Source organism: Mixophyes fleayi, chromosome 1 (genome assembly GCF_038048845.1).
Source record: "Mixophyes fleayi isolate aMixFle1 chromosome 1, aMixFle1.hap1, whole genome shotgun sequence".
NCBI classification, from domain to species: domain Eukaryota; kingdom Metazoa; phylum Chordata; class Amphibia; order Anura; family Limnodynastidae; genus Mixophyes; species Mixophyes fleayi.
Window position 1 is genome coordinate 232,977,199 of NC_134402.1, and position 14,853 is coordinate 232,992,051.

The following is a 14,853-nucleotide window of genomic DNA, read 5'->3' on the forward strand; positions in this document are numbered from 1 at the left end:
AATCTCTACTTTTTTGGGATTCTTTGAGGCAATGTACAAACTAAATATCAGAAGACAATTACACCTTATTAATTTTCTCTAAAAAGGATTTCGTTTCAGTGTGTTCATTCATCTAATATGTCTCTAAAGCTGGGTACACACTACAGGGTTTTTGTCCAATAATTGGCTCAAACAGCTGACATACGACCACTCGTTCAAAAGTCGGGTCAGTGTGTGTAGTGACATGATGGTCGAAAGGCTGCCCAAATAGACGATTGTCGCCTCATTGGGTTGGTCGTAGTGTTCAATTTTTTCCGATCAATCACCTAACGATCATGTAATATGTATGCACTCATACTGACGATCTCTATAGAGTTTACAGAGTCGGGCTCTTTTCAGCCGATGTTAGCACAGAATGTCAGAGTGAATAAATGTAGAGTTCCGAGACAGAATATTTTGTTTCAGAGTCACAGAAGCTAATGAAATTCGTTAGGACATGTGGATAGCTATAACAAGGCAATTTTAATCAGTGTGACAGTAGTGAATGACTTAATATTGTGCTGTCATTCTCCGGACTAAAGGACCAGACGAAGAGCACAGATCTAAAGGTAAATTGCATCAGTGTGTATGCATGAATCGTCAGACTGATCGGACCTTCAGTCCTAGGTATAATCGTTTGCGATAGCATGTCGGTCTGAACAATTCTTCAGTGTGTACCCAGCTTTAGCGACACATTGTGAACAAGATAAATTGGTCATCTATTGTACAGTATATAGATCCTATGCATTGATTAAAAAACAATCATGTTGGATATGGTCTGAAAATAAATACGTAAACCCTTTTAGTTAAGGCCATAAGATCTAAAGTGAGGTATGTGCCAGACTTCACAGCCCATTTTCTTAGGCTGGGTACAGACTACAGGGTTTTCAGCCACTCATTGTGCCAAACAACCGATAAAATGACCATTTGGCTTGATATCACATTAGTGTGTATACTTGCATGATGAAAGACAGTCGTTCCAATCGTCGTTTCATTTGATTGTTCAGCCTAACTACAAATCTCGTTCAGCTATTCTGCTGTGTGTTTTTAATCACATTCAGGACCTCCACAGAGTTTACAGAGTCATGATCTTTTCAGCCACCGGTTATGACAGATGAAGAGCACAGATCCGAGGGTAAATCTTTTAAAACATCTCTAGTGTGTACGCATAAATCTGCATGCTGATCGGGATTTTTTATTTTTTTTCCCTCTAGTCATTGGTACAATTGTAGTAGATAACACATTGGTCTGAAAATTCTGTAGTGTGTACCCAGCCTTAAATATAAAATGCAGGCAACTGCTCACATAGGAATTTTTAAATCAGGGTAAACAGAAGTGAAGAAATGCAGTTAACCGGAGGAAACCTAGCTCATATACAGAAAATTATTGGGTGTATATTTGGACATATGATTATTTTCTGATCACATACGCTCAACATTCTTTATGAGATTGTTATGTGCCATACCTTAATGATATCTATGTCTATACTTTTGTAGTATAGCCATCACAAATTATAATTAAAAAAATTTTTTTTAATCATGGCCAACATTTGTATACCAAGTCTCCAATAAACATTTGGTTAAATGTTGGAATGTAAAGAGTAAAATTAGGTTATATTTCAAGGATTCATATAAAGTTTGCTTGTGCTTTTCCATATAGTGGCTCGACATAAATCTCATATATACTCAACTATAATACCAAAGCAAACCCCAGCTTTGGTACAGTGTAAAAAAACAAGACAAACAAACATACAAGGAAACTGGTATTTCCTGCTAGAAAATGTAAATAATGGTAGGGCCACCAGAGGTGCAAATGCTTTTAATGACATAGACATAGACATATACATACATATTTACACACACTCAAACATGAGAGCATTTTACATAATTCACAAATTAATTTTTGAATTACATAGAGATATATCTGGGGGTAAATGTATTAAGCAGCGATATTTGTAAATTGCTGATATTTGCCGACTTTGACAGCTAAATTTAAAACTGCATATGTTTTTATGCTAAAATTGTCAGAAAGCGTGCAATATTTAATAAGAATTCTCAAATGTTTTATTCACAAACTGTTAAAACCATCAGTGTAATAAAAATCCAATGCCATAAACAGCAATCTATTATTTAAATTAATATTCTTTAATAGGGGGGAGGGGAATCCCGCATATTCCTTCCATATGGTGCTTTCATGGTATTCTGCATTTTAGGCATCTTGTTGTTTTGTACAGTTATTTTTAAACATTGATTTAGAAAAATACCATAAACAATTAATGAAGTGGCCTCCCTAAAAAAAATACAATTATGCAAATCATTTTAAAAATAAATCAGATTTTATTTGCATGTATTATACAAAATATTCTCCGAGGGCTATATGAATAAATGTTAGTTTTGTTGCAATGACTGGCAGATAAAAGCTTAGGCAGACATACAAGTAGGGATAGTACAATGGCACCTTGGATAGGCAACATGCTTTGTAATTTGATTAAAAAAAATGAAGCCATTATGCTCATACCTGCCTGACATATTTACCAATACCCAACATAATGCCGAACCCATGTGTATTCAACCTGCCCTTCCTCTCTATTATTCCATAACAATAAAAGAAAAAAAAAAAAGAAAAAACACAATAAAAAGATTTAATAACACAAGAACAAGCAGATGAACCTGGTCTATACATTTACATACCAAGATGATATGCTATTTACACAAATATTATTACTCTATCCCATGCTACCTAATTCAGTTAAATGGTTTAAAAATCCTGATGTAGAAGCAGAAATATTATACACAAAAAAAGGCAGGTTCAGTGGTCTCCAGCACCTCACAAATAGTGGACCCACAGTGCTTTGCCTGCACAGAGGCAGGACTTAAAGTTAAGCTCTGGTATCCACAATCGGGTGGTAACTAGTGGTTACAAAAGTGGGGTTAGAAAAGGCTTCTTTTTAAAAATAAAACATAAAAGCATTAAGCTCTGACAACTGCTTGGCGAGTGTGGCGATCCCAATCTCAGTCACACTGCTCTTACTAACTGGAAGTGGAGTCAGAAATACATTACTCGTTCTTTCACAAGTAACTTTATACAACATGGAGAATGACAAACTATATCTGCGTATTACATTTCTTACATAGGATCATAGCTGTATTAGAGTATGGCAATACAGACCCTTCTGGCAAGGAGAAGACAGAGTGCAAGGACAGCCCAGAATTCATGTATTCCGTATACAGGAATACTAAATGGCCTTCAAAAGAAACAAACAAAAAAACCAAAAACTTCTTGCTTTAGATATCCTTCACACATTGTTATTCCATAACATTTTTTCCTTACAGCACAAGTCTAGGCTACAAGTTTACATAATTATTACATTATTTAAACCAGGAAGTAGAAGAATTTCCCTTTAATTGTCTTTGTTGCTCCACTCAGGGCTTTGCTTCGATGCAGTCAGGCCATGGTATAGGCAGCCACGCTGGATCCAGTACATTACCTGCGGCTCTGCACAGTGTTTAGCTGATGTTTCAGGTTGATGGCTTGTTTCAGGAGCCCATCAATGCTCTTGAAGTGCACATTGCTGAAGGTCATACTTTTAACTGCACTGGGGTAACATGTAAGAAATGAAAAAAAAAGAAAAAAGTAAACATTACAACGGGACTGACTGACCACTATATGTCATTTTTAATATATACCCTTACTTAAAAGAAAACAGTTTAAAGAAGTTTGATGTAATTTTGTAACATGAAACAATATATGAATATAAACAGATCTGAAACAGGAGAGTTCAGAGTTTTCAAAATGTCATTTTTTTTTAATCAAGTAGGGTTTATCCACGCTCTTTTAGCATTCTTTAGCAGATGCATGTGATCCTCTCAAACACATACCTGCATAACAGTAAGGGAACCTCTCAAACACAGGAACAGATAATACAATGACGATCAGCTAAAGTAACATGGCATGCAACAAGAACTTCTAATTTATATGCATCTCTAAATTCAGAATAAGCATATCATTCTCAAGTTACACATATTTGGCTGCCAACAGTAAGCTCTGTCACTTGGCTGTGTGCTTCATTGCATCATATGTATCTATGCATGTACGTACTTGCATACATATGGGGCAAAGGGATGTATGAGGAAAGATAAGGGCCTGGGATGTGGATGGGAGAAGTGAGTAGAGCAGGGAAGTGCATTAAGGAGCAGAGAGGTCTGGGCAGTGTATGAGTATGCTAAAGAGGGCTGGGAATTGCATGGAGGTTAATAGGGAGGGCATGTTTGTCCCTCTTGGGTGTAAAATGTTTACAAGTATGCATCAAAAACTATGTTCTGTGGTTAAATATGCATGTTTATGTGCATAGCCGATAGCTTTTTGTATTGTATTAGTTGACAATAAGATGTCATGAAAAAGAGAAGTCTTACATTTTTTAAGCCTGTTAGCGAGGGTGGGGGCAATTGAAACATGACAAAGTGCTTTCTACAAAACCCAATCTTATATTCCCTGCTTTATACCAAATAACAGATTATCTGATCTCCTGCCACAATCAAATAACCAGCAGTTTGCACTATAACATTGTGTAACAATATGTATCACATGCAACATATACAATACCTGCATGCGTACTCCACAGTATATATGGATTCTTGGCTTTGTACTTCCCAATTCTGCATGTCAACCTACAACATCAAGCAAATATTAGTTTTTTGCTATACTGCAGCCAACAGTGGGCCTAGCACAAAAGCATTGTTTTACATCTTAATACTACACATTTCCTGGCTCCTAAAGGCCCATCAGACTCTTACTGTAAATCTGTTAAGGCGAGCAAATAATGCAGGACACATTTCTACTGAGCATTAATGGGCAGCCTGAATGCACTCTTCTGCCAGGGATGATACAGTATTGATAGCAGATAAAATAAGGCGTGATAGTCAATGATTGATGTCCTCAGCAGGGCCACCGAGAGGGCGGGGGGGAGCGGGGTACTAATTACCTGGGCCCGGCCCGGGCCCTTGCGCCGGCGTTTTTTTTTTTTTTTTACAAAAAACTACATTTTTTTTTATTGTTTTGGTTCCTTCCGCGGGGGGCGGGGGGCGGGGGGGGGGGGGGGAGAGGAGGGAAATCGGTCGTTGGTGGGGGGAACAGGGTACTTAAAAAAAACCCCAAAAAACATACTTGCGTGATGGCGGCGCCAGCGTCCCTCCTCTCTGCTCCATTCAGACGGAATGGGGGGCGTGACATGGAATGGAGCAGAGAGGATCAAGAAAGAAGAGAGAAGAAAAGGAAAAGGTAAGTGAAGGGAGGAAAACAGGGGAGGGGGAACATGGCACAGAGGGGTTAAAAAACGGGGGGGGGGGGGGGGCAGCATGACAGGGGTTAAAAACGAGGGGGAGCATGACACAGGGGTTAAAAATGAGGGGGACATGGCACAGAGGGGTTAAAAAACGGGGGTGGGGCAGCATGACCCAGGGGTTAAAAAACGAGGGGGGCATGGCACAGAGGGGTTAAAAAACGAGGGGGGGCATGGCACAGAGGGGTTAAAAAACGAGGGGGGGCATGGCACAGAGGGGTTAAAAAACGAGGGGGGGCATGGCACAGAGGGGTTAAAAAACGAGGGGGAGGCTTGGCACAGTGGGATTGAAAAAGGGGGGGGAGCAGCATAGTATAGTGTGATGAAGGGGAGCCAGGTGAAGGGGCAAAAGCAGCATGGAGGGAGTAGTGTGATCATAAGGCATGGCGATGATGAAGGGGCACATTATTGTAATGTTGGAGCTGGAGGAAGGCCCAATTATTAATCGTGGGTGGTATTGATTTAACGCCAGGGTTGTTTGGAATTATCTAAATTTAACCATTTTTTCCCCAAATTGGGCCCCCAGCATTCCAGGATCCAGACAAGCCGCAGCTAAAGAAACCAGGTGGTGAAAGTGAGAACAACAGGTAGGAGAGAGCAGGACAGTATGTGAAATGTTGTGATTCTAGTAGGGACAATGGCAATTTTTGGTGAGTGTTCTGCCCAATGTAAGGTACAGGCTAAGACTGAACTCTTTGTGTACACACTGCATTCTTTCTATACTACACTGTGGTGCTAGATGTCCTGAAAGTCAGGAGTGCTTGGACATATGTGACGCTCCGGCGAATTCAGAGCCTAGTGATTTTGATGTGTTAGCCACGCCCCAATGGCACATTTGCCACGCCCCAAATGCATGACCACACCTCCGTTTTTTTTTTTTGTTTTTTTTTAAGCATACTCGACTATAAGGGGGGCCCCATGAATTTGTTGTACCGGGGCCCTGAATTCCTCTTGGCAGCCATGGTCCTCAGATGATATAGAAAAACCCCCCACAACACTCTGTTACTGTGGCAGCGTTCGTATCTAGCATCTTTCCTCAGCTAAGGCTAGGTACACACTGAAGAATTTTCCGACTGATGTGCTATCTCAAACGATTCTACCTATGACTGAAGGTCCGATCAGTCTAGCAATTCATGCACACACATGGACACGATTTACCTTTAGATCTGTGCTCTTCATCTGGTCCTCTAGTCTTCAGAGAATGATAGCACAATATTCATTCATTATTGTCAAACCGTTATAGCTATCCACATGTCCTAACGAATTTCGTTAGCTTCTGTGACTCTGAAACCAAACATTCGGTCTCAGAATGAACAAATGAATTATTTCTTCTACAGCACTCCCTACATTTAATCACCGGGACATTCATTGCTAGCCTCGGCTGAAAAGAACACTACTCTATAAACTCTATGGAGATCGTGAGCATGAGTGCATAAACACTACATGATCGGTCTGTGATTGGTCAGAAAATATTAAACTTTACGACCAAACGAGCTGACAATCGACACTTTGAAACGACTTTCGACTATCATATCATTATACACAATAACCAAACATCCGACCGGTCGCATGTCAGCTGATTTGCCTGATTATTGGATGAAAACACTCCAGTGTGTACCTAGCCTAACAAGTGAAGTGAATATAAATGGGTACTGATTCAGATTAGACTGAAAGCCAACCAATTACCTGAAAGCATATGCCTATTTATATATTTTAGTAACAAACACTACAGTAGAAGCTCTGGAAATTCTCACCCACCTTATGCTGGGCCAGTTCTGGAAGAGACCTGCGGACATGTTCTTGAAGCCGATATAGGGCCACAGAAGGCTCATTGGCAAGGACATACATGCTCTCCGTAAACTTGTCTGTCACTAAGAGAAACAGAAGATTTACTGAGGTATAAATGAACAAAGATTAACAAGCCATTCAGTCCATCATGTTGGTTATACTTTGTAAAATCCTGGCATACACGCATTATGTTATGTATAACATTTTTATTTTAACTCATTTAGTATTATTTTCTAAGAAAAAAAGTCTAACTAGAACGTGTCCAGCAAGTGCTCCTCCATGTAAATATTCAACAGGTAGCTGTCCTCATCTTAGTTTGTTTATAAGGTGCCACAGAATCCGCAGTGTCTCATATACAAGATGTCATTTTAAATATAATGGGAAGCTATAACAAGAAGTACAAGTATTAAGGTGTAAAATTTCCAAAACTGCGCATTTGTATAAGATGCGATATACTATAATGTCTCCCTTTTATAGTGTCAAACATAATCACTCAATTCCTTTAAATACAAAGTGCTCTATGTGAGAAAGAAGCAGTAACACCTTTGGGACAGCCTATTGTATAATAAAGGTAGGTGGAAGGAGGTTTCACAATACGGCACAATGCATCTGGGTAATTCTACAAGTTAAGCGATAAAATTCCTATTCATCAAATACGAAGATAAAATACAACTATTATACATTTTTGGAAAGGGAATTTCGTCTAGTTTCTTAAAATTACTTTATATAAATGCCTGTCTAGCAAATATAAAACATATCTATTTTAATTTCACCTGCTTTTGAGATATGTAAATGTGGTACAATACATACTATATCCAATTTAGGCTGCGAACACACTATACAAAATTCCTCCTGATGCAATATCCTTAACAATTTCACCAACAATTAAGAAAAGTCCAGATCAGCATGCCGATTCATATGTACGCACTAAACATATTTGACATGATTTACCTCTAGATCTGTGCTCTTCATCTGTCATAAGCATTGGCTGAAACGATTGTGACTCTGCACACTCTATAGAGATCTATGGACACTGCCAGTCGTGAGTACATACACACTACAAAATTGGAACAACATTGTTCCATTGTTAAATGACATTTTTAGACTGGTTTAAAAATTTAATGAAATGACACGATGTTCTTTGGAATGATAATGGTTCATCATTGGAGCAGACACAATAATGCGATATCGGGCTGAACGGTCGTTTATCATTTGATACAATACCCATCCTAACTTTAATTGACTTGCTACTGGATTCCCACAATGAATTGCATTTTTGTTAGCCCGCAACCAATTTAAGCATTTTTTTTTCAAATTTATAAAACAGTTCTAATTAGAGATGGTCACTGACCCCCGTGTTTTGGTTTTGGATTCGGTTTTGGATCTGGATTACCGTCGTGTTTTGGTTTTGGTTTTGCAAAACCGCCATTGCGTGTTTTGGTTTTGGTTTTGGTTTTGTTTTGCTATTTTTTTGGAAAATCCATGTTTTTGGGCCTAAATTAACCCAATTTAGTGCTCCAACTGTTTTAGAGACAAGTAATCTAATTGTTGAGGTAATAAATCATCCAAAAAAACAGTTTAATTCTTCGTTGGTAGGCCTATTCTACACACAAAACAGATTGTCTTCCTCTCCATCTATGCATATTGGCAATGCAGCCATCGTCTTTGAATGTATATTACACCCTACACTTATAGTTCAATATGTAAAGAAATGGAAAAAGCCAGTTTGGTTTCTGTCTCTCAAGGCCCCCCTCCACTTGTATAAAATACCAAAAAATTCAGCCATTATAGACTGTACAATATTAATTGACATGGAAAAAGCCAGTTTGGTTTCTGTCTCTCAAGGCCCCCCTCCACTTGTATAAAATACCCAAAAATTCAGCCATTATAGACTGTACAATATTATGAAAAATGGACAAAGCCAGTTTAGGGTCACTCTGTCTATGACACCCTACCCTTAAGGATAAATTGCCCTAACAGCAGCCTTTCAAGATGGTATGTGATATGGAAATGCCACAAGTCCCTTTCCTCTTTGGGGGTAGATTGCACCCTACACTTACATAGAAAGTTTTAAAAAGATGTTATCGGCATCATCTTCAGCTTAATCCTCACCCTCATCAGTGTGTACGTCATCATCACAGACTATCAATTCATCGCCGCTTGAATCCGCCATTAGAGAACAGTCAGTGCTTGGATGTCTTGGATGGTGAAGGCCTTCCTCGTGGAAGATGTAGTTCATTTTTTTAAACATCATTTACTCCACATTTTTGGGAAGTAACCTTCTACGGCAATCACTGACTAAGTTCCCTGCTGTGCTGAACACTCGTTCAGAGTACACACTGGAGGGTGGGCAGCTTAGGTATTGCAAAGCAAGTTTGTACATGGGTTTCCAAATGGCCTGCTTTTCTTCCCAGTAAGGAAAGGGACTGTCTGACATTTCCATATCAACTACCTCTTGAAAGTAATCCTCCACCATCCTTTGCATGTTTATACTCATATTGGATGGATTTATGGGCAAAGTGACACATTTTTTTGAAAAATCCTTCAAACCAGCCCAGATGTTAAATTGTTCTGGTCTGCCCCCTGTGACTTCCCTGCTTCTTTTTTGGAAATTTAATTTTTTACGAGCAACAGCTTGAGAAAGTGAAGGAGGACACGTCGTCAAGCCGAGGCCCAGTTCAGCGGCCAACTTGCTGAGCAATAGCTCCTTGCAAAAGTTCACATCTCGCTCATTTACAAGTAAAGACTCAATGTAGGTTTTAAACCTTGGATCAAGCACAGTGGCCAAAACGTACTGATTAGAGTTCAAGATCTTAATAACTCGAGGATCATTGTGAAGCGAATTAAGTACTTGATCGACAAGGCCAACATACTTTGCTGAATTGCTTGCTTTCAGCTCCTCCTTCATTTTCTCAAGCTGCTTTTCCAATAGTCTAATTAAAGGAATGACTTGGCTCAAACTAGCAGAGTCTGCACTGACCTCACATGTCACAACTTCAAATGGTTTCAGCACCTTGCACAGCACTGAAAGGATTCCCCACTGTGCAAGAGTGAAATACATCCCCCCTCCTTTCCCAATGTCATGACTTGTGCAATATGCTTGGATGGCTTTGCGCTGTTCCTCCATCCTCTGAAGCATGTACAGGGTGGAATTCCACCGAGTTACCACCTCTTGCTTAAGTTGGTGGCAGGGCAAGTTAAACTGCTATTGGAGCTGCTGTAATCTCCTACATGCTGTGGCTGAATGCCTGAAATGGCCTGAAATTTTACGGGCCACCGAAAGCATCTCCTGCACCTCACGGTTATTTCGTAGGAAGCTCTGCACCACCAAGTTGATGGTGTGAGCAAAACAGGGAATATGTTGGAAATCACCCAGCTGTAATGCTCGCACTATATTGTTGGAGTTATCTGAAATGACATACCCTGGGGAGAGTCCGAGTGGTATAAGCCATGCATCAATCACATCTCTCAGTTTGCGTAACAAATTGTCAGCCGTATGCCTGTTAGTGAAGCCGGTGATACAAAGAGTGGCCTGCCTGTGACAAATGTTACGTAGTGGTGTACATGCTGCTGCTGTTCCTGCTGGTGAAGGTGAATGACCAACCCAGTGGGCTGTCACAGTCATATAGTCTTTGGTTTGGCCACTTCCACTTGTCCACATATCTGTGGTTAAGTGAACAGTGGGCAGAATGGCATTTTTCAGCGCAATCTCTACATTTTTACACACTTTTTGGTATAGTTGTGGAATAGCTTTACGGGAGAAATGGTGTCGCGATGGAATTCTGTAACGCGGACACAAAACCTCAATTAACTGTGAAAAACCAGCTGCGTTTATTGTGGAGATTGGACGCAGATCTAACACTAACATTGCAGCCATGGCGTCTGTGATTCGCTTGGCGACTAGGTGACTGCTGTCATATTTGCTTCCCCTCGCAAATGATTGTTTCACAGTTAATTGCTGAAATGTAGGACTGCTCATTTTATTAACCTGCCTCTGGGATGACTATTCACCCCCAGCAGCAGCAACAGCAGCAGCAGGACTAACGCTTTCTTGAGAGGAATCAATAATAGTGCCGGAGTCATCCAGCCTTAAGTGGGATGCCGGGCTAACTCCGAGCGCTACTGAGGATATTGATGAGGATGGTGTGGTGGGTGTATTTTGTAGCCGTCGGTATGTCGGTCAGCGGATGGTCTTAGCTGATGAGGGAGTGCTGGTATTCTTTTGGGAAGAACTTTCAGCTTTTCCCAACACTTTGCCATGAACTCTCGTTAAATGGCGTAACATAGACGAGGTTCCAAGATGGTTAAGGTCCCTCCCTCGACTGACTGTGGCTTCACATACACTACAAATGGCTATACAATTGTTGTCTGGATTTGGGTAGAAATAATTCCACACATAAGAAGTGGATTTTTTTGTTTTATGCCCAGGCATGACAATGGCCTTTTTCTTGTCATGTGCCAGAACTGCTGCCACTGGTGCAGGACTTACACAAACAACCTCATCCTCATCAACATCCTCATTAGCGCCCTCGTCGCCTACACAAATCTCCCCCTCATCCTCTTCTAATTCCAAAGTGGCATCCTCAATTTGGGTATCACCGGCTACACTCGGGCTATTAAGGCACACATCAGCAGAATGCTCACGATTAGACATCCCACTGTTGGATGGACTCTCCACAGGGATTGTTGTCATTTGTGAATCAGAGCAAATATTCTCCTGTAATGCCTCACTGTTATCTTGCAGCTCGGCTTTGACGCGTAACAGTAGTTGTGCACCAATTGTAGGCTGGGTAACTTTTTGGGATCTGCCACTAATAGCCAAAGGTGAAGGCCTCATTCTCTCTTTGCCACTGCGTGTGTAGAATGGCATGCTTGCAATTTTTTTTTTATCGTCACTTAACTTTTGCTCAGTTACACTTCTTTTTCGCTTCAATACAGTAAAATTTTTTTTGGTTTTTGTTTTTTGCACTAATTTGAAAACACTCTGTTGTTTGACATCGCCTTGGCCACATGACGTACTGGGAACACTAACATCAGGACTGGTGACAGAACCTGGTTGCTCATTCAGATCATATGTGGACTGCTTTGAATCCATTCTGAGCGCAAACCACTGGGGAGTGCTAAAAAGTATTTAGTAGATACTGCTGACAGAAATGACTTTTGACAGCCAGAAATATTAATGCACAATTAGGGAGGACACCCCAAAAGCACTGAGGAGTGCTAAAAATTATTTAGTAGATACTGCTGACAGAAATGACTTTTGACAGCCAGAAATATTAATGCACAATTAGGGAGGACACCCCAAAAGCACTGAGGAGTGCTAAAAATTATTTAGTAGATACTGCTGACAGATATGACTTTTGACAGCCAGAAATATTTATGCACAATTATGGGGGACACCCCAAAAGCGCTGGGGAGTGCCAAATATGAAGAAAAAATAATAAACCTCTATCCTCCTCTCTGCACTAGCGATTTTGGTTAGAGCAATTGCAAGAACAATATTGTATTCTCTGTCCCTGCTCTAATTAGCCTATGACTACACCCTGCTCTCTCCCTCTGTCAAATGGCGATGGATTGCTGTGGAGGCGTGTATTTATAAAGTTGAAGTATCGCGAGAACCGAGCCCCGACGACGTCACAATGACGTTCGGCCTCGATTTGGATTCGGAATGGGCGGGAGAGTACCGAGCTGCTCAGCTCGGTACTCGGATACCCAAAGTTCGGGTAGGTTCGGTTCTCGGAGAACCGGACCCGCCCATCTCTAGTTCTAATGAACAGAAAGCTGAAACTTGGTATTTTCTTACTGCCATTATAGGCCTACACAAATATGTAAGGTAGGCAAGAACAAAAAAATGCAAATGTATTAAAATTGAAGGTCACAGACTAACCTAGGCATTTTAATATTCATAGCCAGTATTTGTTTGCAATTCATGTAGACCTATATTTAAGTTATTGCACAGAATACATGTAAACTGAACTTATCAAATATGGTTTGTGCAACTTAAATAGAGCTGTGATGAGATTTGAAGTTACATTTTTGAAATATCGTGATGCACTTATACCAATTACTGAGACACTAATGGTGCCAGAATCCTCCATCTTTTGGGAAAAATCAAATGTGGAAACTGTTTATGCCAGCCTGTTATTGCTTCTTATCATGAGCAGACTGCTTCGGCCCTCTAGACCAGAAGCTGGTAACAATAAAAGCCTGGTATATATGTGCTTCGAGAGTAGCAGCCCGGAGGTGTCAGAACATTACTGGGGAGTGGCGACACTAACTGAAAGAGACAGGACACGTGCACATTATCCTACTTTTTGTTGCTACACAATTGCTTCCTTTGCCCTAACCTTCTGGCTGGGCAGGAACATCTTTACAACTCTAACCTCAGCCTGGGTCAGTAACTCACTGCACTATTTATTCTCATTTTTACTTTTTCCCACATTCGGATTGAGAGGTTGTACTATGCCCTTATGGGGTCCACATCCAAGATCTAGGGGAGGTGGTATGGCCCCAAGGCTCCCTGATCCTTCTCCTGGGGTTCTGAAGATTTAATGCCCTGGGTGAAAATCCAGTGGATCCCAGGGAAAAGGCATATCTCCCAACTGTCCCTATTTTGGCAGGATGTCCCAAGTAGCAGGCTGCAAAAGGGGCAGAGCTTAATGTTAAAGTGGTAATGACTGAATATGGCCACTTGTGGGTGGAGTTTGATCAAATTTTGCAAAATTGGTCAGGGCGGGGCTTATTTTGTCCCATTTTCTGGATTCTGAATATTGGGAGCTATGGTAAAGAGACCCCGCCCCCCCTCCCAGCCTTGCACAAAGGGTATCTGAGCAAACTTTCTGCTACTACACTATAACGTCCCCTAAACTTTAATAAACTACTCCTATCTGGTTTCTTAATAAAATAAAAATACGTGATTTTATATAATCCAGGAAAAAGTGCCAATTTAAAAATATTTTTAAGACATACTATATAAGTAAAATGAAAATCAAATTGACATAAAATTCATTTGTTTACACTAACAAAATGACACAATTTTCCGTTTCTCTTTTTGCTTTTGAGAAATGTAGGTAAACATGCACATATTTTTTGCAGCCCCCAAATATATAAATTTTAGTTCAGTATCTTCGGAGAGGAAGAAACTCCAAATAATTTAGCTATAGTTTGGGGATCCCTATCTCTTTGCTGGAGCACAGGTGTAGTCATTACTGACTGACACATTTTGAAAGATCCACAGGTGATATAATTATTTCAAAAACCTGCACTGTTAGGGGGTCCTGAGGACTGGCGTTGGGAAACAGTACATTAGACTGTAAGCTCCATGGGCACATGGATTGTTTGGCATCAGTAAACCTTCTCTGTAAGACGCAGGGTAATACATTAGCGATATATAAAGGTTGATAACTAGAAGTAATTGTTACATGTGTCACAGATTCAGCAACCTCCTCTTCCTACGGAGTTACCTAGTGTGCATCACTCTAACCGGTCCCCGGAGCCGTCTTACCCTTTTTCACCTTTATCTGCATCTCCTGCTCCTCCATGACAAGCGCTGGACCTGTGAACCAGCTATACACAGCTAGCAGCAGGTAATGCCTGCCAAGCGGAGCCAAGGATAGGTCCTTCCCCAATAGTAGTCCGGGTGAAACAAGACATAAAGGTTCCGCCTGTTACAGCCTAGTCTTTATCTGCAGGCAGCACACACAGGCTAT

The 14,853-nt window shown here is 40.6% G+C and overlaps 1 protein-coding gene across 4 annotated transcripts; it reads right to left on the bottom strand.

The window, feature by feature from the left end:
• Positions 1-1,820: 1,820 nt before the first annotated feature.
• On the bottom strand, positions 1,821-14,823 carry BORCS8 (BLOC-1 related complex subunit 8). Of its 4 annotated transcripts, none has more exons than XM_075207671.1 (4): positions 14,659-14,823; positions 7,115-7,227; positions 4,621-4,685; positions 1,821-3,613 (listed from the first exon to the last, which is right to left on the bottom strand). In XM_075207671.1, exons 2-4 carry the CDS (start codon positions 7,202-7,204, stop codon positions 3,502-3,504), a joined length of 267 nt encoding a protein of 88 aa, XP_075063772.1. In that variant the 5' UTR covers positions 7,205-7,227; positions 14,659-14,823; the 3' UTR covers positions 1,821-3,501. The 4 variants fall into 4 exon arrangements, with proteins under 4 accessions (XP_075063772.1, XP_075063746.1, XP_075063763.1 ...); XM_075207645.1 differs by having other exon boundaries at positions 14,649-14,823; XM_075207662.1 differs by having other exon boundaries at positions 14,608-14,694.
• Positions 14,824-14,853: the final 30 nt, after the last annotated feature.